At 58.8% G+C, this 26049-nt stretch overlaps 1 protein-coding gene across 14 annotated transcripts in view; it reads right to left on the bottom strand.

Annotated features, from left to right (window-relative positions):
* SPEG (striated muscle enriched protein kinase) overlaps positions 1 to 24480 on the bottom strand; it is a 54614-nt gene extending 30134 nt beyond the window's left edge. For 5 of the 14 annotated variants that reach the window (XR_011540164.1, XM_070619921.1, XM_070619926.1 and 2 more), the window contains exons 1-6: positions 23952 to 24479; positions 14890 to 14979; positions 14473 to 14809; positions 10450 to 11735; positions 8452 to 8595; positions 7975 to 8157 (exon numbers count right to left, since the gene is read on the bottom strand). Coding sequence is in view for 8 of the 14 variants with exons in the window: in XM_070619921.1 (XP_070476022.1) it covers positions 7975 to 8157; positions 8452 to 8595; positions 10450 to 11735; positions 14473 to 14809; positions 14890 to 14979; positions 23952 to 24330 (2419 nt within the window). In the remaining 6 variants the exon portion in view is untranslated. Of the gene's footprint in view, positions 1 to 197; positions 487 to 7974; positions 8158 to 8451; positions 8596 to 10449; positions 11736 to 13920; positions 14170 to 14472; positions 14810 to 14889; positions 14980 to 15557; positions 15588 to 16506; positions 16550 to 17545; positions 17621 to 23951 lie in introns of those variants that run through there. The other 9 variants (XM_070619920.1, XM_070619928.1, XM_070619918.1 and 6 more) reach the window with 9 other exon arrangements.
* Positions 24481 to 26049: the final 1569 nt, after the last annotated feature.

Here is a 26049-nt window from a genome sequence, read left to right as displayed (position 1 = left end):
CGCTTTGGGGGAGGGGTGTCCCCAGGGCCCTGACGCCCTCCCCTGCAACTGGCCTGGGGCCCAGCCTCACTGAGCTGGCTCCCATCCGACTGCCAAATACAGACATGAATCCGCCACAGCCCCCTGGCCCCTCCCCCTGGCTCCCCCACCCCAAGCCCCCGTGGCCCGGCCCCCCGCAGGGCTGCACCCCGACTCACCCCGAGACTCTGCACACGGACCCCAGCCTGCACCCGTCCCGAAGGCTCTGCCCTGGCCCCAAGCCCTCCTGCTGTCTGCTGGCTGCCCACCCCACCCGGCTCCCCAGGGAGCAGGAGCCCAGCCGGCCCAGCCCCACACGCTGACCTGCCGAGGCTCTGCACGAGGTCCTGGGGGAGGGGAAGAGCCTGAGGAGGGGCAGGAGGAGGTGGGGGCTGGCGGGGCAGACGGGCTGGGTGGCAGGCAGGCAGCTGGCTGGGAAAGTGGCGCTTGCTGAGACCACAGCAGCCCGGCCCTGGAGGGGAGGGAGGGGAGGGAGGGAGGGAAGGGGAGGGGAGGGGCAGAGGCAGCCGGCTGTATTTAGCCACCCCGCAGCGGGATCTGCCTTTTCTCTCCTTACGGCTCCGGCTCCGGGACCCTGACAAGCGCAAAGCCCCCTCGGTGGCGCCTCGGCTCAAAGTGCGGGGTCCTCGGTCCCCCGGGGAAGAGGGGGTGGCACAGCGCTGTAGCATCCAAGATGCTTGCCCTGAGTATTTTGATGTGTCCATCGGAGGAGGTACTGATGGCAAGTGGCCCTAGGATGCCCCCTGCTCTGATCAGACCACCAAGACCCCGGATGGAGGAACACGCCGGCAAGCCTCTACTACAGAGCCAGGCCACTCGGTTTCCTCTGGTGCTGAGAGTTAGGGAACTGTCAGGGCCTTTGGCCTCTTTCCCAGAGATGCCCTCCTCAATCTGAGGGGCCCAGAAACCGTCCTCTGCCTCCCTTGCCTCCATTCCTGCCAACCCTCCTCCTCCAGGCTCGGCCAGGGCACCTGCTGGCAACTGTCCCTCACCCCATCAGCCCCACTAGGGCCAACAGCAGGGGGCCGGAGGCTGCTTCTCCCAGTGACCCCTCACAACTAGAACCCACCTGCATTTGGGCTGGGGAAGGGGCTTGGAGACACAGCAGGGGAGCCGTTGAGGAGAGGCCACATGTCTTCCCTCCTCTTGTCACCCTCGCCCAGGGCGACATTCCCAAGCTATGACCTGTGTTTCCCAGCACTGCCGGTGAAGAAGGAGGGGGGCCCAGCAGAGGACGGGGCCCACCCTGCGGGCTAGCCAATAGAGGTGGGGGGTGGGGAGGGGAGGGAAGTCAGAACGGCACTTGGTGAGCGTCGGCTCGGGGCTTGGCCACTAGCTGATGCTGAGATCACAGGCATGGCCCCTGGAAGTGGGTGCCCTCTCCCCTCCAGGTCACCTCCAGGCTGGACAGCACTGAGGCCGATCAGGGGCCCAGGGACGGAGAGCAGAGATTAAAGCTGGACTGTGAAGGTTTGCAGGGAGCCTCAGAGACCCCTGGTGGTGGCCGGGGGAACAACACCTTGGGGATATCCAGCGATCAAGTGAGCCTGGGTCCTCCAGCCTCTCAGAGAGGGGGTCTGTCAGAGCAGCCCCGGCCAGAGGCTCAGGCTCCAGAGGGGGCAGAACTAGGCCTCTGAGAAACAAGGCAGTGGCCCCCACCCCTCTGTAGCCCCAAAACTGCACAGCCAAGGAGGCCGATCAGGGATGTCTGTCACCAGCTCCCAGAGCCTCTGGGGTTCCACGCCAGGCTCTGGTGCCATCTCACTTTTCAGTGTCTCCATAGCCAAAATGATCTTTGTAGCCAGTCCTTACATCCCAGCCCTGCTCTACCCACAAGCCTGGCTCTACTGTGGGAAACACAGTTACACCAGCCAGGGAGGGGAAGCAGGTGCCCCGCAAACCTAAGATGCACATGTGCCTGCCATGGAGTTGCTGCCCCAACACACGCTGACCCCAGGCACGAGTCTAGCCTTTCAACACTGCTGCCAGGTCAAACTCACTTAATGAAAATAAGGGCATTGGACAGCCCACAAGTCGGGGAGCCCACCCTCCCTCCTTCCCCAGATCAGTGGGTCCCAACATCCCTGTGGCGGTCTCTCAACAGACACAGTCACATCCACCTATGCAAGGCCCTCTCCATCCATCCGAATGGTTCTTGAACCACCCACATCAGGTCCACGTGGGAGCTTGCTTAAACTATAAATTCCTGGGCCTGCCTTACTCTGACCTGAAGAATTAGATTTCCTGAAATGGGGGTCAGGAAACCGGATTTTTTAAAAGCACCCCGGGGTGATTCTTATGCACAGGAAAGTTCAGGGACCTCTGTGACCCTCCTGGGAGGAGGACAATGCTAAGAGGTGGTATCACTGAGGCCCATCTCACTCGGCCACTAGACTTCAGGGCAGAGTCCTGAACCTTGGAGGGCTGACCACAGCCGGCGCGCTGCCCACTGCACCACCTGGCCTCCCACCTTGAGGCTCAAGGTCTGAACTCTATGAGAGTGGTTCTCAAAGTTCACCATGCACCAGAATCCCCTGGAGGGCTGCTTACACCACAGACTGCTGGGCCGCACCCCCAGGGTTTCTGATTCCATAGGTCTGGCCGGGCCGATAATGCATGTCTCTAACACATTCCCCGAGGCGATGCTGATATCCTTGGTCCGGGGACCACACTCTGAGGAGCACCGCTCCATCACCTCCTCTGCCATCCCAACCTCCACTCTCAGGCAGATCCTCATTACTCTCTGCAGATGTGTGTCCCAGGCAGCCTCTGTGTGCTACCCAGGTTGTTCCATGGGCCTGGAAAGTCACTGGGATCTCCACTCCCCACTGCCACCTCACACACAGTCCTTGCGGTCCACCCCGCCCCTGACTATCCAGCAGGGCCTCCAGCTTTGGCTGTGAGGGCTAAGGAGAGGCAAAGGCACGCTCGTGTCCTCAGGAGCCTTCTGGCTGGCAGGGACGACCAGCCAGATACACGGTTAAACCAGCAAGCAGAAATAAGGCGGCAAGGGAGGGGCAGACGGGGTCAGGGGATTACAGAGAGCAGGACAGTGCTTTTGGCTCAGGGAAGAAGAGGGAACTGAGGGAAGGGATGGTTTAAGAATGAAGAATTTGGTTTAAGAAGGCAAAAACTCTGCTGGCAGGGGAAACCGCACCAGCAAACGTTCAGAGGCAAAGCACATGAGCAGAGAACTAGAGCTCGACTTTCTGGCCATGGAACCAGGTAAAGAGAGAAGTGGACGTGACAATGTCAGAGCAGCTGCCTCCAGTCACCCTCGCGTCATCCTCTGGTCCAGAGGGGATCCTCTGAAGGCAAAGGGGAGCTCCTTGAGGTGTCTCAGGGAGGGAGTGACATGCCGGAGGGAAGCAGCACGTCTAGGCGGCTGGCCCTTCCCAGCCCGCTGTCTGCAGGCACCGTCTCGGCAGGCCCTCAGAGGCAATTCCCTTAAGCAAGGGACAAAGAGGACAGACTGGCCTGCAGAAGGGAATTTCCACAGGTGCTGTCTCGACTGTCTTCCCTTAAGAGTTGTGCTGAGGGTGTTTCCATCTTGGTTTAAAATGGACAAGGAAGCAGAGAGAATTCCACGCGGTCAGCCTGACCTTGCCGTGGCAGTGGCTTGTTTCCCATGGGTGATGACTCGGGGTTGCTCCCTGTTGGACAAAGTGTCAGCACCCACAGCGTGAGACCCCTATTCTTCTCACAGGCTGCGTGTGACCACCCCCATTCTGAGGTAGCAGCCTGGGGGAGACCCCCATCGGGGCTGACTCACTTCTGGTAGACAGGGGTGGGGAAGGAGGGCCGAGTCTGGGCAAGGGCCCATGCTGCTTTTTTAGATGTGTCCACACTCCCATCAAGGATGAACAATGGGCCCATGTGGCATTCTGAGATCCCCTCCAGGGGCAGCCGCTGCTTTCACAAGGGGGCACCTGCTGTCTGCAGCACCGGCTGGGACCAGGGCCAGGAGAAGAGGGGAGCAGACGCCGGTGGTGTGATTCTCTTCCTTTCCTTTTGTATTCATGACCCCCCAAAACAACCTCTGTTGTGATGGTGTCAGTCATATAGGTGAGACCAGAATGAGGGCTGATAAGCCATATCCTCTGGCCCAAATGTCCTCAGCTAAATGATCAGCCCTATAGAGCCTCACACACCTCACCAAGGAAGCAGTCCCAGAGTTATAATGACCCTCGCTTTACAGATGAGAAAACTGGCCAGCTACAGAAAAGTGGAGAGGCCAAGGTCTCAGCTGGAAAATGCTAGAAGCTTGGCCTCAAACATGACCTGAGCTTGAGGAGGCATGAAGGCAGCAGGATGGAGGTGGGGACGCACGGAGCCTCCCACAGCCCCCTTCCTCCTGCCCAGAGCCCGCGGTGGGGAAGCCGAGAGTGCGCACACCAGGCATACAGAGACGAGGCAGGACCACAGCCGAGGCAGAAGTGGGGAGTCCAGAGAGGAAGGAGAGAGGACCCCCAGGCTGATGCACCACAGACGGCATCGGCAGTCTCTGCCCCGTGAGCTCAGGAGCAGAATCCTACTCAACCCCGGACCTCTTCAGGGTAGCGGGAAAGGGGGCAGGGCAGGGCAGGGCAGGGCAGTGGTTACGAGTGTCAGCTCTGGAGACCCAGGGACAGGGCTTCAAGTCCAGCCTCCCCCTGGCCCTCTACTCCTAGAGCCAAGCACCCCGATAGAGCGGCCACTAGCCACCGAGACTAAATACACATTAAGTAAAGTGAAATGAAATGAAAAAGTTCAGCAACTCAGTCGCACGAGCCGTGTTTCAAATGCTCAACGGCCCCATGTGGCTGGTGGCTACCATACTGGAGAGTGCATATATAGACTATTTCTGTCCTGACAGAAAGTCCTGTTGATCAACGCCGCTCTAGAGCAACTTGCTAAAGCTTTCTGAGTCTCAGCTTGCTCATCTGTAACACGGGCATAATAGCAGAACCCACTTCACGGGGTGGATTAACTGTGATAATTCAATCAGCACGGGGCCTGGTACATATGAAGGGCTAGCTAGTCATGTTATTTTCATCTGCCATCCACACTAAGTTTATTTGCTTCTCAGGTGAGTACTGCCACTGCTTTAAGTCACCTGTTACTTAGAACATCCCAAAGCAGATTGTAGTAATAATCATTAAAGGCCGCTAGCCTCGTGCCAGTTCTGCGTCACCTTAAGCTCCGTGTTTGTATCTTCCCATCTGTAAAATGGGACTGTTAACACCTGTGAAGTCCCACTCCGAGGGATATTTATGGCACAGTGTAACTCAAGGAAGGGAAGGGATGTGAAAGGGTTTGGAAAAAAGTATGTGGCATGCTCCAAACACAAGAAACTGTTTAGAGACAGGCACACTTGGCACCCAGTTGGTACTCAATAAATGCTGTGTGACGGATGTGGGCAGCAGTCCAGAGTGCTCAGCTTCAGTTAAGTACACTTCTCACACTGCCCAACCCCTTGTCCCAGTACACACACCCCCTGGGAGAAGGACTGTGGTCTCAGCAGTTATCTAGGGGGTGGGTGGGGCGGGGCTGCCAGGGCTGGTGAGAACCAGATTGCTCCCCAAACCACAGCACCCAGGTAACCACATTCTCCAGTTACCCACTCATTCCTTGTTCCTATAGTTTTCAACCAGGAATTAAGATCTGTGGGCTGTCAAAAGCAGGTCCTGTTGGGGTGGGCACCCCAAGAGGACACTGGGTGGGGGGTTGAGGAAGCAAGAAAAGGAGGTGGTTCCACGAGGTCTCTTCCCACAAGACACTGCACACTCCCTCCCTCAACCCATGGCCACCCCGCCATAGTCACACTGCGGACACCCTTCCCTAGCTCCACCCCCTCACTCCCTACAGACTCCAGGCCTGGGACACACCCTGCCCTTGCCAAACTTCGGTGCCACCCACTGGTTCCACCCACGCCTGCAGCTCTGGGTCCACTGGCCCCCGCCCAGCTGCTCTGGACCAAACAGAGCCTTGTAGGGTAAGAAAGTCAGCTTCCTCCAAGAGAGCCGAGTCTAGACCCACGCGCCCGCCCCTCAAGCCAGCCTGACTTATGGGGGCTGTTCTCTTGCGGCAACGCCTGATGCAAGTGACTAATGTGATACAGCCTTTCTGGCTCCCCGGGGTGGAGAAGGCGCAGAGATGCCTTGAAGGGCTGAGGACACAGGGGCTGGGAAATAGGAGGGGCTGCGGCTGCGGGCCTGGCAAGGGCAGGGGAGGCGTTCCTAAGGCACGGACAGCCTGAAGAAAGGGGCAGAAAAGGAAAAGGCAGCTTCCCAGAGCCTCGTGGAAACCTGCGCTGCTGTGCATAACATCACCGCTTAATAACGCTAACAACTAACATTTGTCCACAGCTTTACAGCTCATAAAGCTCCTTCACACGTTTGCCTTCATTCTTGAGGATGGTATAATTATCTCTGGTTTACAAATGAGGAAAGTGAAGCGCAGGGAGGTTTGGTGTGGCAAACCCAGAACTCCCAGGCAAGTGCTGACAGCTGCCTCACCCCGAGCCTCCTGCCCAACCTTAAAAGGCTCCCAGATGGCCCTGAGCCAGTATTGGGACAACCCCCCCCCACCCCCCCCACACACACCCCTCCCCTAGCCAAATCTCAGCTCAAGCCAGGTATTGACTGGAGTCCTGGAGCCAGGCCTGAGCCCCCTAAGGGGAGCTGGGAGCTGAGTCAGAAGCCAGATCCCAGAGGTGATGGAAGGAGAGAAGCACGCAGCGGAGGGATGGGTATGATTCACCAAGGTGGGCGGGGCACAGAGAAGGAGAAAGCCTAAAAACACAGGTTCCTGGGAAGGGTATGTAAGCTATGAAAATACAGACCTGCCATTCTACAAAGCTATATGCGTGCAACCAAAAGGACCTAATGCAGGACAGGGACTGGGAAGATACCATCCACCGGTGAAGGTGCCAAGGCCCTGGGACCACAGCAAGACAGGCTCTGTAATCCTGTCTCCTGCCATGATGAGGAACAGAACAGCGTGTGCTATTCCCCTCTGGGCCTGCCCAGCCCCTCCCCTGCCAGTCTAAATCCCAACCCACTTGAGAGCCCTGCTGTCCCGTCTCGTACCCCACAACACTGCCCGACTGTTCTAGACACTGGGTTCACCTGCCCTGCACTGTCCTCCAGCCTAGCTCCTCTGATCTAGGTTGATGGCCCAATGGGGATATCCTTGAGGGTTGAGTCTGCACCTTTTCCTTCTGGAAGGCCCCCTTCCCAGCCTCACCTCCCCCCACCCCCACTGCCCAGGGTCAGCACATTGTCAGGCCCAGCAACCTGAATGAGTTGAACTGGCCATGCACGCTGACACCAGTCCAGCCCCGCCCTGAACCAGAAAGAAACTAGGCTTAGACCCAAAGGAAGTAGTCCGACACCAAGTGAGGGCTTTCACAAAAATAGAAAACAAGGCCGCCTCAGCCACTGCCCTCTCCCGAAGTGCTCTCGGCTGCACCCTCTTTAGGGCTCTGGGTTCAATACACCGAGCGAGGGAAGGGGGAGGATTGTGGCACTTAAAATCATCTCCTTTCACTGGGGGGAGGGGACTGTTCTGGAGAGGAAATGACCTCAGAAGGCTCCTGATGGCTTTTAAGCCCTTTGAGCTGGGAGATTCTTCTTCTTGGAGACTCCAGGGTAATTTGCTTTCCCCACAGGAGCCGGTTCAGGTAAATGCCAAAGAAGGATGGCATGTACGGGATGTCTGAAGGCAAATTTCACTGACTTCATGAATTGGCCAGCCTGGTGTGTGCCTAGGGAATTTAGCCCTTGCCCCACGGCCAAGGCCATTTAAAATGCTTCCACTAGAGCAGATGACACCGAGAACAGACTGTGCCCGCTGGTCGAGAGCCCAGCTCTGGCTGGGAGTGGGAAGGGAGCCTGGGCCCATGGGGAAGGGTCACTGGCCGCCCCACCTGCCCCCGGGCCCGCGGCTCCCTACCAGGTCTGACGGCCAGCGCGGCAGCACAGCTGGCCTGGCCCAGCTCGTTGGTGGCGGTAGCTGTGTAGTTCCCGGCGTCGGCCGCCCGGGCCTCCCGGAGCAGCAGGGTGTGCCGCTCGCCTTCAGCCCGGATGAGAAGGCGGCCATCACTGCGAAGTGGGGACCCATCCTTCCTCCAGGACACTGAGGGGAAGCAATGGGGTGATCGGGTTGCCATGGCCCACAGGGGCCCACTGGGGCAAATCTCCCTGCACCCCACCGTAGGGAATTCAGAGACCTCCCCTCACTCGCAGGAAGCCCAGGTCTGCCCGCCCCTCTTTGGGATTCTGGGAAAGCTCCCCTAACACACAGGAGTCAGGCCAGCCCCCTGGTGTGGACGATCTCCACCACCTCCACAACCCCTCCTTCCAAGGACTCGGGGTGGGGGAACGTCCCCTTCCGTCTCCACCTTCGCCTGGCCCCAGCCCTGGAGCTCACCCTGGGGTGGCGGGTTGGCAGTGACAATACACTTGAGCAGCACGTCCGCCCCTGGGGCCACCACTGCATTCTGCAGGGGGATCTCAAACACGGGGGCCTCCAAGGGCTCTTCTCCGGCAGACACATAGGAGTCGTCTGAAGACTCTGCAGGAGACACGAGAGACAGGGTGAGGGGACGGGTCCCTGCGGGGCTGACTCGGGGAGAGTGGGTGATGGCAGACCCATATCCTAGAAAGCCAAACCCAGAGAAGGGCTTCTAGAAGACGGGGGCAGGGGATCAAAGGGTGTCTCTCGGGACAGTCCTGAGACAGGAAGAAAGGAAGACTGAGGGAGGGTCCTCAAACAGGACAGGACAGCCGGGACTCTTAGTCTGGCTGCTCCTCAACTTCAGGCACAGACAGAGTGGTGGCTTCTGGAGGAAGGTAGGGACCGCACTGTGTCTTCACCCAAATCAGTCATCAGGGAGGGTAGATTGGGCCCTGAGCAAGGCCCTCTGAGGGGCACGAGATTTTACCAGTTTCCATGCAGACAGAGGACAAGTTAATAGAACCCGAGACTTAGGCAAAAACAGTGATGTCACAGGGCAACACGTGGTAAACTGACAAATTAGTGATGCCACTGGATTCAAAAGTGGGAGCAGCAGGTGTCCTGCCCTCTAAGCAGCCTCCTGAAGATAGGCTTTCATTTCTGTCCATTCACCAAACAGTAACAACGCACTTACTGCATACTGAGCTCTGTATGGGTACCAAGGATGCAACAGGAAATGAGATGTGCGCCTTACTTACAGGAAGCTTGTACACACAGAGATCATAAAACTCCACTGTCGTGGATCTCTAGGGGCATGTTCCAACCCTGACAGTCTACAATCTAGCTAAAACACAGTGTAGAAAGCCAAAAACCACTCAGAATCCCAATTATGCTGTTTTCTAGCTACACAGCCTTGGGCATATTAGATAACCTCTCTGCACCTCAGTTTTATTATCTGTAAGATGGGACTGATAAATAACACCCAACATTTTGCAGAGCTGGTATACAGATTAGAACAAAATAACACCCCTAAGTGCCCAGTTAATATAATGCCTGGGACATGGCTGTGGGTATGCAACAATGGTGGCTAGGAGGACGCTGGACAGGGGCCTAACCATCTCCAAAGATTTTGAGATGGTACTATTTAAACAAAAAAGCAATTTTTGCTGAAGAAAAATACAGAGTGGGAAGTGCAATGAAAGAGACACTGACAGGGTGTCCTGGGAGCAGTGGGTAGAAGCATCTGGCCCAGGGAAGCAGCAGGGGATGGGAGAGAGTCAAGGATGGCTTCCTCTTCCTCACTCTAGCAGGGGCCCCAAGCTGATGTTTGAGATGAAGAGAGCCAGAAGCAGGGGCATTCTGGCTCTTGGTCACTACCCATGGGAAGATTGGGAGATAACACACAGGCTGGCATGTGACCACCGTCAGCTCAGGGATGCAGGGACTCAAGGACCAGAGAGAAGAAGCTAGAAGGGAGCCTGGGTCAGAGCTTAGTGGCCACGGAGGGATCAGGGATGGTGCCGGGATCGGGGGGCAGAGATGACAGTTGACTGGCCCAAAGCTTGCCTGGAACAGGCACCTATTTATTGAGATGGGCTTCCATCTCTTCCCCCACAGAGGGGTGGCGTGTGGAGGGGCTCCTTAGGTTTCCACGGGTGCCCCTCTTCACGGTTAGGTCCCTAACCCAACAGACTAGCAGGCCACTGGACCCAGGGGACCTATGGCAGACGTCTGGGCACTGGGTCTTTGCTGACACCTCCGCTACACCCAGCCTCCATCCAAACACTCACACTGCCTCATCAGTAGGCAGGGGTCGGCACAAGGGCCTTCATAATCTTTCACTCCAACTCGAGCTTCAGTCTATGCCTTCCCTCGGAAACCATATCCTCCCAGCTGCCTAGCAGCCTTGTTCTCCCTAAACGCCCTCCCACTCAGGTCCCAGCACCTTCTCAGCCCTCCCCGAAGTCTTACCGAGCTCAGGAGAGGTGGGCCGGGCCCGGCGACCTCTGCCCTGGCTGCGGGCCCCTCGGCGGTCCCAGGCCCCCCAAGGACCGTCCTCCTCCAGCCCTCTGCGCAGCCTCTTCTCGGCCTCAGGCCCCGCCCTGTTCTTCTCCAAGGTCTGGGGTACAGCAGCGCCCTCCTGGCCCGGCGTGGCCCAGGGCAGGAAGCGCACGGCCTGCGCCGGGGGCTCCCGCTTCCGCCCCGGGGGGGCTTTCGTCCTGGCCTCGGGGGGCTCGGCGGCGGGGGGCGGCACGGGGCTCCGGCACTCCTGGATGGCCCTGCCCCGGGTCAGCGGGAACTGCTCCCGGCGCCTAACCTCCTGCTGCGGGCCTTCCCCGGACTCCGTCCTGCCCGCCGGCCCGCGGCTCCGGGGCCTCCCCGGCTCGTCCTCGGGCCTCCCCGCGACGCTCGGAGGGGGCGGCTGGGCGGCGACGGGGCTCACGGCCCGCGGAGTCTTGGGGGTGGAGGGCCGGGAGAAGAGTGGGGGCTCGCCGGGCTCTCGAGGGGACGGGGCGCGCTGCAGCGTGGCGCGCAGAGACTCGTGCGAGCGCACCAGCTCCTCTCGCGACGTGGAGCGGCGGATGCGCCCCAGCTCCTGGGCGAAGCGCAGCTCGAGGTCAGAGGCAGGGCTGCGCTGCCGGGTACGCTCGTCCAGCGAGGCCGCCTTCTGCTGGAAGAGGCGGCGCCGCTCGGCCACGCTGCCCGCGGGCGCCCGCAGCTCCTCCTGGGTGCCCCACGGCGCGCCCTCCGACTTGGGCTGCTCCAGCGAGCGCGCCTTGCGCAGGGGCACCCAGGGCCGCAGGGGCGCGGGTGGCGAGTCGCTGCGCTCCAGGCTGCGCCGCCGCTCCTCGAAGAACTGCAGCTTGTCCAGGATGCGGGAGCCGGCGCGCACCAGCCTGGGCGAGCGCCCCAGCGCCGACAGGCGGCCCGAGGCCTCGCTCAGCGGCGACTGGGGCCGGGACTCGGCCGTGCCCGCCAGCGAGGGCCCCGACGACTTGGACTTTTTCCCTCGCTTCTCTTCGGCCGTGGTGTCCTCTGGCAGTACGGGCTCCTGAGTGCGCCGGTGGGGAGGTGTCGGGGTGGCCGGGGGCTGGGCACTGGGTCCCGGCGGGGGTCGCTTGCCCACCCGAGGGGACGGTGGGGGCAGGAGCGCGGATTTGGAGGGGGGAGGTAGAGCCGGGCGCCGCGGGGCTTCGCTGGCCGGCTGAGGCTGAAGGTCGGGCTCTTCCCTGTGCAGTCCGCTCTGAGGGACGCTGCTGCAGAACCAAGACGAAGAGGGGTCGAAGATTCAGGGGGTCTCCCCTCCTAGACCTTCAGCTCGTGACAGGGATTGGGCGGTGGGGCATGCTGGGAAGGCTTGGGGGTGACATGGGCCAGACCCTCCACCCCCTCCCCGCTAAGAGGAAGGCACAGCCAGAGCAGGTGCTGGGGAGAGGCTGGCGGCTCAGGCACCAGAAGATTCTAGTGGCTAGGTCCAGGTACAGACTCAGCCCCAGGGACTCTGGCCAGCCCCCTCCCCCCAGCCCCGGAAGATGGGAAACAGCAGAAACAGAACTGAGCGGTGGCAGAGAAAAGAATGAGGCTCAGGACTCAAAGGATGAATGGTGAGGGAAGGCGGGAGGGTTGGATGGGGAGGGGCCCTCTCAGGAATGCAGCCTCCCACTCGTTCTTGCCCCCAGCTGGCCCCTACAGCCCTGCCCATCCTTGGCGGGACATACCCCCTTCACAGCGGCCTCTAGAAGAACAGGCACAAGCCTTCCGGGAGCAGTGCCCCTGTCCCTGGGATTACCTAGCACCTACGCAGACCTGAGCCCATCACCAGTGCTGACAGGACACAAGAGGTGGCAGCTGGGGTCCCTGGGGTAGGAGACTAGGATACCCAGGTTACTATTCCCTTCCATCAGTCTGCCCCTAGTACAAGCCTTTGACTTTGTCCTGTCCCTGGAAAGTTACCTGAGTCCTTGGAAACCCCCTGAGAAGCACAGAAGCTCCCAAAAGGGGGACGCTCAGAAATAACTCAGCTCAGAAATAACTACTGCGTGGGCCTGAATAGGGAGTGTGGGGGAAGAGGAGGAGGGAAGGAGCTGGCCAGCCCTGAGTACCCCTCTCACCTCCAGAACTTTGATGCCCAAGAGCTGGGCCTCAGTTTCCCCCATCTGGACCCTTGGGGGGCACATCAAACATAAATATCAGCAAGAAAAGGAATCTGAGATATTAGCACCATACCTGACACATTAGAGAGAGGTTAATAAAAACTTAATGGCTCATTGAGTACTTGTGTGCCAGGCACGTATTAAATGCTTAAAGTGCATTGAGTCATTTAATCCTCACAACAATCCTCTGAGATGAAAACTGTTATTACCTCCATTTACAGATGAAGAAACTGAGGCTTAAGAAGGTGGCGTGCCTTACCAAGGTGACACGGCTAGGAAACGGCTGGTGCTAGGACTGAAACCCAAGAGGTCTGACTCCTGAGCCCTCATTCCCTCCAAAACGTCTGGGATTCTGGGGGCACAGAAGGGAGGGGAAATAGTAGGGTACCGGCCACGAGCAGAAGTTGTAGGGGTGCCTGAGTGTAAGGATGTTTGAGACTACCTGAGTCAGCCACCCTCACTGCGGACCCCACCTCTGACTTGGGGGGAAAGGAGATGGCAATCCAGACTGGCCTAGGGAGCAGAACCTTAGCCAGCCACCTGCAGGAAGGCAGAGTTCCCGAGGAATGGCCTCTGGGAACTGGGTGAGGCATGGAGAGAAATTGGGGACAGCAGAAGAGGCCTCTTGCCAGCAGTTTCAAGCTCCAGGCCAGCCTCTGTACCACAGACATCACTAAGGAGATGGGTTCCTCGGAAGTTGCCATAGCAACTCCAGGCTCGGCTGGGGCCTGGCAAAGACAGGCAGGGAAGGAAAAGGCAAGTCCAGGGCACCGGAGTGCCTGGTTAATGCCAACTACATAGAACAAGGGAGCCTCCCCTGGCCCTGCGCGGACCTCTCCCCTGCCCACCACTAGCCACTCCAAACACCCTGAAAACAGCATCCCCCCACAAGCCCCTTCTTTCTCCTCCATGATGGTACCTCCCCCACACACCCATACCCATCACAAATCAGGCCCCCTCTCGGCTCCCCAAATGCCCCCCAATACCTCTGTCATCAGCCACTCCCCTCTTCTATTATAGCACTCCCTCCTGTGCCAGCCCCCAAATCTCAAAAAATGGTTCCAATGCCTATAACACCTCCACTCCTCACTGCCCCCTACCAGAACAACCTTCAACCCCACCCTGGGCCTTTCCCACAGGTCTGTCATGCACCCCCGCCTCCATGACTTCAAGCCCTCTACCTCTGCCCCAGGCCGTCTCCAGCCCTCTCTGCCCTGGCCTCTGCCTCCCACACCCCCTACTTCCTCCTGCTTTCCCAGGCCCCTGGCCCCATCTACCCCCTGACCACCTCACTCTCTTCTCTCTCCTGGTTTCGCTCTTGCTCCCTTGCTCTCTCCTGCTCTCCCGGGAGCTGCCGTGCAGAAAGGTTCCGTTCCTCCCAGAAAAAGGCCCACATGGGAGCAGGAATGTGCAGAGAGATGAAAAGGCAGCAGCTGCTGAGACAGCAGGCACGGAGGGGGCCCCCGAGGGAGGGGGGAATCCTGGGGACAACTGGAGCCTAAATGGGCGAGGCGGGAGAGGGCCCCTGGGAAAGTGGAGATCTTGGAGGAGACAGGGAAAGGGCAGAGGGGTCCACGAGACCATGGAGATGGCATGGTGAGCCAGGACAGTGGGGGCGGGGGGATGTGGGTGGTGATGGCACAGGAGGAGGATGGAGCCGTGTGGGAAGATAGGGTGGGTAGCTGGGACAGGAGTAGAAGCAGTGGGGGGTGGAGAAGTGCACAGAGGGATGGCTGGTGCAGGGCCGATGGGGGGGTGGAGGCTGACGGAGCGGTGAGGGGCAGTGCAGGACAGCATGGTGAGGTGGGACAGTGCAGGCCCGTGTGAGGCCATTACTTACACGTGGATCGAGAGCGCCCGTCCTCTGTACAGACTGAATGCGCTGCCATACGGGTCACTGGCCACCGAAAGGCTATCCTCTGACCCCCAGCTTGCGCCCACCAGATTAGCTCGAGACGCCCGTACCAGCGGCTCCACCCCCAGGTGCCGTGGCCCGGCCCCGGTTGCCTGTGCTTGCCTTGGGCTGCCCGGGAGGCGGCGGGTGCCACCCCTGCTGCCCGCTTCCTGCTCCAGGACCGTCTGCCCGCTGCCCCACCAGCTCACTTGCTCCTCCGAGGTGCCTGTCACGGAGGTCGGGGGTGTGTCCAAGGAGGTGCCCACCAGGGTGTCAGAGCCCCCTAGAGAAAGGAGCACGGTGAAACCGAGGCACCTCTTTGGGAAGCCCGCCTTTGCTCTTTGAGCACCCCAGAGAGCTCACCCGTGGGGGTGCTGAAGGCCCCGTCATCCCGAAGCTCCAGGCGCTGGGTCCCCTGCACATCGCTGATGTCATCCTCGCCTGTCTCCGAGTCTGGAGAAGAAGGGGTCTGTGTGGGCAGGGCCCTCCTCCCTCTCACTCCAACTCTTCCCTATGTCACCTCCTGCCTCCCCGACGCAGGCTCCATCTTACCACTGGTAGGGCTGCCAGCACCTCTCTTCTCCCCTCTGTTGCCCCCCACATCCTGGGCTGCGTGGGTAACCCCTCCCATGCCAGCCTCCTGGCTCCATCTCTGCGGCCCTGGCTACACACCCCTGCCTACTTGGTAGTGCCCTCAAAGCTACCTACGGTCCCCCCTCCCAGCCACTTAATGGATTACCAGGGCCTCAGCCCTCCCCCTCCTCCCCTGTCGGTGGTAGCTTAAGTTCCTGTGCAGGCCCCAAAATAAGGTCCTAGGTTCCAAGGCTCTAAATTCTGGGTTCCAGTACCCGAGGAACAAAGAGGAGTCACCTCAGAGTCATACTGTCAGGGCACTCGCCCAGCCGCAGGGCCAGCCTGTCCTCCACCCCAAACCAGCGGAACACCTCCGGGTGCAGCTGAGGCAGGGTGAGGAGAGGCCGGCGGGGGCAGGAAGGAGGGGAGTGGAGGGCTAGGGCAGGAGCGTTTCCTACCGTAACTTTGCTTTCTGCAGGAGCGGAAAACTTCGCTTCCATAGGAGCAGCAGGAGAGAGACATGGACAGACTGTTATCAGAGCGTTTGTGGGGCAGGGCATGGTGGGCAGGCAGGACAGAGGGGGCATGAGGGTACCCAGTGCCCAGAGATGCCCTGTGGGGACGGGACGGGGGGAGGGAGACACCTGGGGTGGGCAGAGCATCTCATTCTCTGACTGCCTGCAGGCTCCTCTGTGCCCAGCACTGGGGAGCCCACATGCATTGGCTGTGGCTTATTCCAACTCTCCCAGCGATTCTGTGCCCTTGGCACTTTTACTGGTGCTCCCACTGGCTACGCGCGCACACACACACACACACACCTGCTTGTACTCGGCCCAGTCACAGCCCCAGACCACCATCAGGCATCAGGCCCACCCTCTATTACAATATTTGCATTGTGCTTTGCTCTCTCCTGCAAACTCCCCCTGGCCCCCATCTTCTGCATCATGATGTGACAGGCACCCTCCTCTCAATCTCTCCCTATTGATGAATGGTCCTCACAAATGCCCAGTGGTTAGGCTAGGAGCAAAGTTTCCTGGGCATATTTTTTACTTTCCCAGATTCTATCAGGTTCTGTGCCTCAGTTTCTCTATGAGTGCCATGACAAGCAGGAGCCATGTACGGGTTGCCAAAGCATGGCAGGGAGCTCATCCCCACTCAGCACCCACAGATGGAGAACAGTGAGCCCAGGCCGACAGTGGGGTGTGCTAGTGAGCCCCACCCCCATTGCTGGGTCCCCTCTCAGCTGCAGGGCAGAGGGGGCCTTCTTGGGTGGGTGGGTGAGTGTGGGTGTATGGGGGGGTCCCACATCTCATGGGCCATCTTCAGGGCCTGGGTGCCCCATAAGGGGACATGGACCAAGAGGAGGAGTGGGCATGGGCTAGAGCAGGGAGCCCACGGTCCACGCACCATGGGTGAGTCGGCCAAAGGCCCTGCGGGAGTGGCCGGTTTTCTGAAAGAGAAAAGCCAGAATGAGTTGTTGAGGGGAAGGCTCGCTCCTGACGTCCCTATACCTCCCATCCAAACCTATGTATCAAACAAAGTCATTCCAGGGGCCAGTGGGGGAAGGGGGGTCGGACAGAGACCAGGGCAGCCAGCTTCCTCTGTAGGGAATGTCTCCACTCTTCCTTGCCTGTCAGCCTTCCCAGCTGGAGCTCCGGGGAGGAGCAGGGCAGGAAGGAGAGAAAGGACAGCAAGGCTGTGGGTCAAACGCCCAGACTCATGATGAGCAGAGGCTCACAGGACTGGGGACCTGAGTGACACCCTCAGGATAGAGGCTAGGAGACAAGATAGGCAGCCGGCTAACGTGAAGGAAGAGATTGGGAGGATGCTTGGATGACTGGGAGATGAAGGGACAAGGACACAGATTCCTGCTGGGAGGAGGACAGAAACCTGGGATAGGTGTCAAGAGGGCAGGGGAGGGTGATGCGGGACAGAGGGCAAGCTCCCCGAGAGGCCGGAGCCTCGCGAATGCAGGAAGGAGGCCCGGGTACGCAGAGGACAGGGCAGGGCTTGGGGAATTGATGGAGCTCAGCGCGGATCCCTGTGCGTTGCTTTCAAGAGCTCCGGAAGATGGAAGGCTCCAGAGTGGGGGGCTGGGGAAAGCCGGGCGGGGGCCGGAGCCGGGGTTGGGCAGAGGCGAGAGGAGCCGAGGCGGCCGGGAAGCCAGTGGGCGCTGCACGCCGCAGACCGCCGCGGGGGCTCCCCCAGGGGGGTCGCGGGGATCGGGGGCGCGGGGGTCTGCCCGGCCGCGCGGGGAGGGGCCTGCGCTCTCGGGACGCAGGCGGGGAGCCCCCCGGAGCGCGCCCGCCCGCGGCCTCGGCGCTAGGGTGGGGCAGGCGCGGCCCCGGCGCCCCCTCCCCGGGCCCGCCGCGGTGACCCGCCCTCCCTCCGGGGCGCCCAGCCCTGCCTGCCCCCTCGCGGCGCCGCCCGCCCCCGGAGCCCTCACCTGGAAGCGCTTCTTCACCCACAGCTTCTTCATGGCGGGGGAGGGGGCCGGGCCGGCGGCCGGGCGAGGAGGGGACGGGCGGGGGCGGGGCGGAGTCGGAGGCGGGGCCGGGGGCGAGCTGGGGAGCGGGCGGGAGCCGGCGCGGGTGGCGGAAGGAGCCGCGGGGCCGCGGGAGCCCGGGCGGGGGTAAGGCGACGGTGCCCGAAGCCCGCGCCTCCCCCGGCAGCCTGCACCCCACCTGGCGCCCCTGCCCTCGCCTGTTCCCTTGGGGCGGCGCTCACCTGCCTCCTGGCACCCCCACCCCGCATCGGCCTCCCTGGTCCTGGGCACATGGGGAAACTGAGGCACAGAAAGGGGTGCAATGGCCCCCAGGAGGCTTCAGGCCAATCTCTCCTTGGCAGCCCAACGCGGCCTCCACGCCACCCCCACCCCCACCGGCCTCCCGCGGGGCCGCTCTGGAAGGTCAGCCTCCTCTGGACTTGCTCACTCCACAAACATGCGCACACGGACGCCGTGCCAGGCACCACCGAACTCGCCGCGCCGGGAGTACGCCGCAGGGCCACAGCGCCGGGTGGCGGAGCCTAAGTCATACACAGCGCAAGGGTCCTCTTTGGGGGGCTTCGTGCTGACGTGGACCCAGACTAGGAAAACCCCCAGACTCTTCGGGAAAGCCAGACAGGGCCCTAGAATTTCTTGATAGGTCGGTACGCTGTCTCTGCACCCTGACACACACACATATGCACACACACACAGGTACCCAGAGGTACTTCCATTATTCACTAATACAACCCACCTTCTCACTCATGCGAGAGCATCCTCACCAGGCTTTCTTTGTCCTCCTCCTATACAAGACCATGCACACTTTGCTTATGCAAAACTACTCTCCCCCCACCCCAACAATCATTGTAAATTTCTTAAGCATTTACTAAGTGCCAGCTACTTTTCAAATGTTACTTCATCAAGGTAACCCCATAGCTTGAAACCCTCAGGAACATTTAACAGGCTCCATTTAAAATGGCAAGTGATAAAGGCTCAGAGAAGTCCTATCACTTAGCTGCAGCCACACAGGTTCTGTGTCTCCACGTGTCTCCCGGATCCAAATTCCCACGCCAGCTTGCACAAGCAGTGCCAATCCTGGTTTCTGAAATGTGAGTACTAAGTAATAAACACTTAGGCATGCTTGGTAATGAACAGAGCATTGTGTATGATGCAAGGAAACTCATTTAATCCTCACAACAAGGTGGGAGACTGAGGCACAGAGAGGTTACTTACTCCAGTTCACACAGCCAATAATTGGGAGACCCAGGATTCTGACCCAGGCACTGTGATTGAGATATTGACCACTGGGCCGTAAAGCCTCACATACTGATTGGTCAGTGGGTTCCTTAACTTTCTTTCTTTAAAGCACGGGTCCAAAATAAATACAAGGCAACTGATGAATTTGGTTCAGCCTGCACAATATTTCAGGTGGCAAGCACGCTCAAGTTCAGTGGCTGACAGCAGCACCACACTCATTTTCAGTTTCTACTTGGCTCCTGGAGTTATGGGAGCTTGTGCCTTCTTGATTTTGAAGTTTAAGTTCATGTCTTGTACATTCTGGGTGCATACACGTGGTTCTGTTTCCCAGACCCCCGGAAGCCGATGGTACACATACAGACACATGCACGGGGACTGAATGGAGGGTACACGTGTGTGTCCCTATCAGTTCCAGCCAGAGGACCCAGGATGCCCACGGGCACTTTCCCTGCCCACCCCCTAACATGCCCACTCACAGATGGGGGAGCTGAGAGAGGAGAGGGGGTAACTTGAGCCCCTGTTCCCCAGGAGAATCCGAGGGGCTGGCACATTCCGTAGCAAAAATAACCAATGGGCAGCGGGCGTGAGTGACGGGACAGCTGGGCCGAGGAGGGGCCCGTGGGATTCTGTGTTCCTGCTCTGGGCCTACACTGCTCACCCCCACAGGGCTGGCCTGGGGCATGCTCGCAGGGTGGGCCTCCCCCAGCTGGCCCCAGGTCGCCCCAGTTTTCCTCCATGGCTGGGCAGCAATGGCCCCCTTCCATTTCCCCAAACCCAGACTTCCAATTTCTGCACTGCCAGCTTTTCCCCTTAACCAGAGAAAACCCGAGTCATCATGCGGTGTCTCATCCCTCATGCAGACCCCCCTCTGAGCCAGATGCACCCCCCGTCCCTCCTCTTTGCCTCCCCTCTTTCCTGCCTCAGCTCAGTTTCTCCCTTCCCTCCTCTTGCTTCCCCTGCTCTGTATGTCTGACATACTATATAATTTTTACTTATTTATTATGTTTATTGCATATTGTCTGTCTGTCCTCACTAGAACGTAATCTCTAGGAGGACAGGAATTTGGGTGTCTCCCCCACCCCCCACTGATGTATCCCAAGCACCTAGAACAGTGATTAGCACACAGTAGGTACTCCACAATTATGGGAGGGGGTGGCAGAGCTGGGGGTGGAGAGGATGATGGGTGGCAGGGATGGGGACATTAAGTCTTCTTGGAACAGCTCGTTCATCCAGCCTTCCTCCCTTCTCTGTCCTGACCCAGACCCTTTTCCGAGAAAGAGCTGGAGAAGTGACCATCTCACATCCAGGATCCTCCTGGGGGAGCCTGCCTTGGCTTCAGGAAAGTTATGCATGGGCTTTGGTTACTTTGGGGCCCCTCCGCTCCCCTCTCTCTTGCCTTGCAGGGCTCCTCACTGCTCCCACTCCGGCCCCTCCTCTCCCTGATTAGGACTTGCCATGAATGGATGGTGACACTCTCCATCCCCATTCCCAACTCCATACTAGTTTCCTCCTGGTGTTTTATCACACATTCCAAATTCCAGGTGAAAAAGATGATAACGGCAGAATGTTCCTCGATACAGGTTCCGGTGTCTTCTCCACTTTTCTCTTGCCCTTTCTCCCTATCCCTAAGCTCGCCTCTCCATGCCTTCAAGTTCCTCGCATGGTTCACTACCATCTGTTGACTTTTGGCCCTTCTGATTGACACTAGAGTCTTCCAGACCCTGGCTATGAAACTTCCAACTAACAAACGCGGTGAGCATCGTCAGCTTGTGCCTTCTCTCAGTGCTACCTTCTCCTCTTACCTCCCACCCTTTAGTGCAGGCCTCCCCCTCCAACCACACATGCCTCAAGCTTTGAGAGTGGCACTTGCTCTGGTCATTTGATTTGCACATGGCTCCTAGGCCACTGCAGGTGGGAGCCTGATGTTTTGAAAGAGAAGAATGCCTGCCCATCTTGAAGATGGAGCCAGAAGCTGGCTTTGGGGATACTGAAAGAAGGATGGTTATGAAGACAGATCCTTGCCTTAGTCTTCCCAAGCTTCTCTTGCTGAGGACAGGCAAGGTGGACCCAGACTCAGCGACCCAGCTTTCAGATCTGACTCTGCCACATCGCTAGTCACGTGACCTTGGATAAATCTCCTCCTTGAGCCTCAGTTTTCTTATATGTATAATGGTCATAACAGTAACCTGGAGCTTAGGAGATTAAATACCTAAATGGGTTAGGGTGTTTCACACATGACGAGGGGCCTACAAATATCCTGCTTCTCTGCCATCGTCATTATGCCTGTCCTTTCCTTGTTTCTGTACCCCAAATCCCACCCTCCTGTTTCCCATCCTCCAAACTCTCCAGCCTGCAGCCCACTCGTCTTCTTAAGGCCCCAGCCTCCCCCAGCCATGCCAGCATCCCTCCATCCCTGAGCTAACGTCTCAGGCTTCGGGAGTGCCAGGAACCTTAGCATCACCCCGTCTTGCTGAGCCAGACTGCAATCCCAGCCAGGAAACGGCCTCCTTCCCTCCGTAGCCAGGTCCTGGCTGGGCTTCCTCGAGAACCCTGAAGTCCTCCTGCTGTTGAGCCCAAGCAAGAAGGTTTTCTGTGAGTGAGTCTGAGTAACACTGAGCTGCTTGCCCAGATGCCCCTGACCAGGACGGGTCCCTGGGCAGAGGTTGGGGAGAGGGACAGGAGGAGGAGGAGGAAGCCGGACTCACCTAGTCTGTCCCCCAACATCACCAAAGCAAAGCCCCTCCCTCCCCCAAATCATGTGGGAGGTGCATAGTAGAGAAGCTCGTGATTCTCTGCAGTGGGACAGACCAAGGCTTCCATTCCTGCTCTGCCACCTTCTGTCTGTACAACAGGACATGTCATTTAATCCCTCTGGGCCTCAGTTTCCCCAGGGTTGCTGAGGACTTAAATGACGTATCAAAGGATATGATAGCATATTGCCTGCCACGCAGTAGCATAGTAGCTATTCATATTATTATAAATTACTACTAAGAATTATTACCCGTTAACAATAATTATCAGGCTGCCCTTGGGGTAAAGATTTCACCAGTATGAAAAAATTCTCAAATGTGACTTGCTGCAGCCCATCCTTCTTCCTGTTTTTTTTTTTGTTTTTTTTTTTGAGGAAGATTAGCCCTGAGCTAACATCTGCTGCCAATCCTCCTCTTTTTGCTGAGGAAGACTGGCCCTGAGCTAACATGCATGCCCATCTTCCTCCACTTTATATGTGGGATGCCTGCCACAGCATGGCTTGCCAAGCGGTGCCATGTCCACACCTGGGATCCGAACCGGCAAACCCCGGGCCACTGAAGTGGACCGTGCGAACTTAACCGCTGCGCCACCAGGCTGGCCCCTCTTCTTCCTATTTTAACACGGCTGTCAAAAGGCACCAAATCCAGTCCCACAGCACCCAGGGTCCTTTCCTCACTCCAAGCCTTTCAAACATGCTGTTCCATCAGAACAGCCTGGAACCAGCCCCAGCCTCTGTGGAGACATATGCAGCCAGGACTCAGCTCTGCCGACCATGCCTCAGATTATAGGGGGCTGCGGATACAGCCCTGCTGGGGGGCTCTAGCACCCTGTCACTCTCCCCACTTTGGGGGCCCAAGGCAGGGCTGGGGCTTTCGTCTTCAGAAGGTGAGGTCAGGGCTCTCTCCAGATAACGAACAGCTCCCCCTCCCTTTCTCTCTCCTCCCTCAGGAAGTTCTGGGGTAGTAAAAACCCTGCAGAGCAGAAAGGAGGATGACCAATTCTTAGTTCTGGGAGGGCCACAAGTAGCTGTGTGTCTGTGGGCAGATCTCCCTGCACTCTGGACCACAGCGTCCTGACCTGTAAAAGGCAGTGTTTGGAGCTGCGGTTCTCTGTGGTCCTTCCTAACTCTAAACCAACATTGTGACCACCCCACTCCTTCCCCTCCCTAACATCGCTCTCCCCTAAGCTGTATTCTCATCAAGCTACCCATCTGGCCCTCCGGTTTATGTTCTGTTTTCAGTCCCCTTTGCCCCCGAGGGGACCAGAGCTAAGATCCCCAAGGAATCTGATCCTTCCCCACCTCAGAGCTTTGCTAGGACATGCCCCACCCCTAACCCCACGCTAGGAAAGCCAGTACCTGGCCAGGTGTGAGGCCACCCAAGAGAAGCCAGCCTTAGCCCTGTCTCTCATTGAAGACTGTAGGAGGGTGGGCAGGGTGGGGCTGCAGAGAGAGCAGAGATGCTGACAGAGGGAGCTGAGCCCCTGCTTCCTCTCCTGACTCAGCTGCACCCTAGAGCCTTCTTTCCCCTCTAGCTGTTGACGTCCTTCTTCCCTGAGCCTCCTCCTCAGCCCCCAAGGATACACCCCTACAAGACACCACGAGCTGGAGTGAGAATTCTCTCTTGAAAATGCCCAGGACAGATTCAGTGGCCCCCACGCTCTTTGCCATCTCCCCTAACTGCAGCAGACTTTCTCAGAATTCTATTTCTCCAGGCTTGGTTTGCCAAGGCTCTGTCTTAATGACACCTTAATAACACCTGCACGAGTGCATGCTTGCACGTGGATTCTCAAAACCCACCTCCATACACACCCAGGCCCCCAGCACTGATGCTCTGCACCCTGTTTATACTTGTCCACCCATTGGCCTCTTCCAGCCAGCCTGGTGCCGACCACACCAACCTACCCCAGCCTGGGCTTCGAGGAGCTCTCACCCATCCCCTCAACACTGGGGCCGCCGGGGGGCAGCTGGCCCCTCCTTCAGTCATGCACACACCTGTAAGGGGCTGATCAGGGATGTCCAGCCTAAATCATCGGCGGGGATGAAGATGACTTCCCCAGAAGGCCTCTCTCTAGGGGGAAACTAGGAAGGCTCTCACTGTGAATTCCCAGAAGGGCCTGAGGGGGCTCAGGCTTTGCGTACCAAATGCTGACCCTTGACCTCTGACCTTCCTTTGGGGGGCCTTTCAACCTGGATACCCCTTCCCTGCACTTTCCTCTTGCTGGGCACTCTGGGTCGGTGCCGCTGAGAAGTCAGAGCGCCTGGGAAGAAGGCTGGATGAGCCAGTACCTCCCCCACGTGGCCCAGGAAGCCCTGTCTACCTCTGCGCACCCACCCCGCCGAGGGCAGCCCCCCCATTACCTCCGACCTCCAGCACCGTGAGAACAGCCTCGCAGGAGGCCTGGCCCCGCGTGTTCTGCGCCCTGCAGCTGTACACGCCGGCGTCCTGCGCGCCGCAGCTCCGCAGCCACAGGCAGCTGGGCTCGGGGGCCGGCGGCGGCAGCAGCTGCCCATCCCGGAACCAGCTGAGGCTGGGCTGGGGCGTCCCGCTCACCACCACCCGGAGCCGCACGTTGCTGCCCGCACACACCGCCGCGTCCTTCAGGGGCCGCAGGAAGACGGGCGCCCCGGCCCCCACGCCTCCGCCGGCCCCCACCTTGGCCCTCTTCGGGGGCACTGTGGGGCTGGGGGGTGCCCTCGTGCCCGCGTCCTCGCCTCGCATGCCCCGGGCTTTCTGCATGGCCTCTGCGAGCTGGGCTGGGGACACGCTGGAACTGGACGGCCACGGGGGCACCCGGGGATGGTGCCCTGGGAGATGAGTCCTGGGGGGCCGGCGCCCTGCCTTCCTGCTGCCCGCCGCCTTCGGCCTGTGCTACCCAGAAGGTCACCAGGGCGGCCGGTGGTTGCGCCTCGGGGGCTATTTTTAGGCCCCCCGGCTCGGGTTGCGAGAGAGCTGTGGAGGGAGGGGGCAGCAGAGGAGGGAACTTGGACTTCTCTCTTCTCCTTCTCTCCCTCCAGGAACCCCCATCGGCAGCCCCGGCTTAAGTGGGTCCCTGAGGACTTGTTCCAAGCCCCCTCCCCGCCGTGATCTGCCTGCCCCAAACCCGGGAGTCAGGTTACCCCTGGGTGCAATCCCATTTCCCTTCCTCCCTCCTCTCAGGCCCTGACTCCCAGTCCCACTCGGCTGGGGAAGAGGGAGAGGCCTGGGGAGATGCCTGGGAGGCAGATGGGGAGGCAGGCCCGAGTGGAGGTGAGCTGACAGTCGGGAAGAGGACCAGCAGCCTCCCCCAGCCTCCATGACAGCCCCGTGATCAGTAAGACCAGGAGCGGGGAGTCAGGTGGATTCTGGCTCCCGGCTGGTCCTCCCTTACTTGCTGGCTGACACCAAACGCCTCTCACCGTCCAAGTCCTCATCTGTAAAAATGAGCCATTGAATAGGGTTGCAACAGGCAGAGAAGAGCGGGAAGGATATTCCAGGCAGAGGGAACAGCATGACCGAAATCAGAGCGTGATGAAAGCAGATGATGTGTTTTGAGGGTGAGAGGAGTTTGGAGGGAATGAACGGCAATGGGGTCGGGTGAGTGGAGGTGGGAGCTGGGTCCTGGTGGAGAGAGTTTGCTTGCTAAGGTCTTTATGCTGGCCGCAGTTGGGCCCCAGTGCAGGGTCTTAAGCAGCAGGATAACATGGTCAGAGCTGTGTTTTAGAAGGATGCCTCTGGCAGCCACGGTGTGGAGGGTGAATTGGAGATGGGTGAGCTGGAGGCCAGTTGACCAGTGGTTCTCGAAGTCCGGCGTCTGTTAAAGTTCAGACTCCCCCCACCCCCAGAGATGCAGGATCAGTAGGGGGAGCTGGGAGAGGGCAGGAATCTGCACATTTGACAAGTGGCCCAGGTGACTCTGAGGCGTGTAAGAGTTGCACTTTGAGAAACATCAAAATAGAACATTATTGGTTTTAAAGTCCAGGTGAGACTTTTGTGATGGAACAGCTCTGTATCTTGATTGACTCGGTGGTGGTCACATGAGTCTACACGTGTGATAAAATTGCATAGAACTAAATGCACACACACATACACACACTAATGAGTGCGTGTAAAATGGGTAATCTGAAAGGTGGGGGACTGTATCAGTGGCAATTTCCTCGTTATGATATTGTGCTATATTTACGCAAGATGTTCCATGGAGGGAAACCAGGTGGAGGGTAGACAGGATCTCTCTGTATTGTTTCTTATAACCGCGTGTGAGACTATAATTATCTCAAAATAAAAAGTTAAAAAAGAAAAAAGTCCAGAGGAGAAACACAGGCCTGGCCTTGAGCCCTGGGCAGGGCAGAGAGCAGTCAAGGGAGAAGCCTGAGCCACTCGGATATGGAGAAAGGTACTCTTAGTGTTGCCTCCTTATCTCCCACCGTCATCCTGGGAGACCCAAGTCAAAGTGTGCGTGTATCTGTGTGTGCATGGAGG

The sequence above is a fragment of the Equus przewalskii genome, chromosome 5 (assembly GCF_037783145.1).
Source record: "Equus przewalskii isolate Varuska chromosome 5, EquPr2, whole genome shotgun sequence".
Taxonomy (NCBI): Eukaryota; Metazoa; Chordata; class Mammalia; order Perissodactyla; family Equidae; genus Equus; species Equus przewalskii.
Note: the sequence above shows the minus strand (reverse complement) of the source record. Positions and strands in the feature narration are given on the sequence as shown.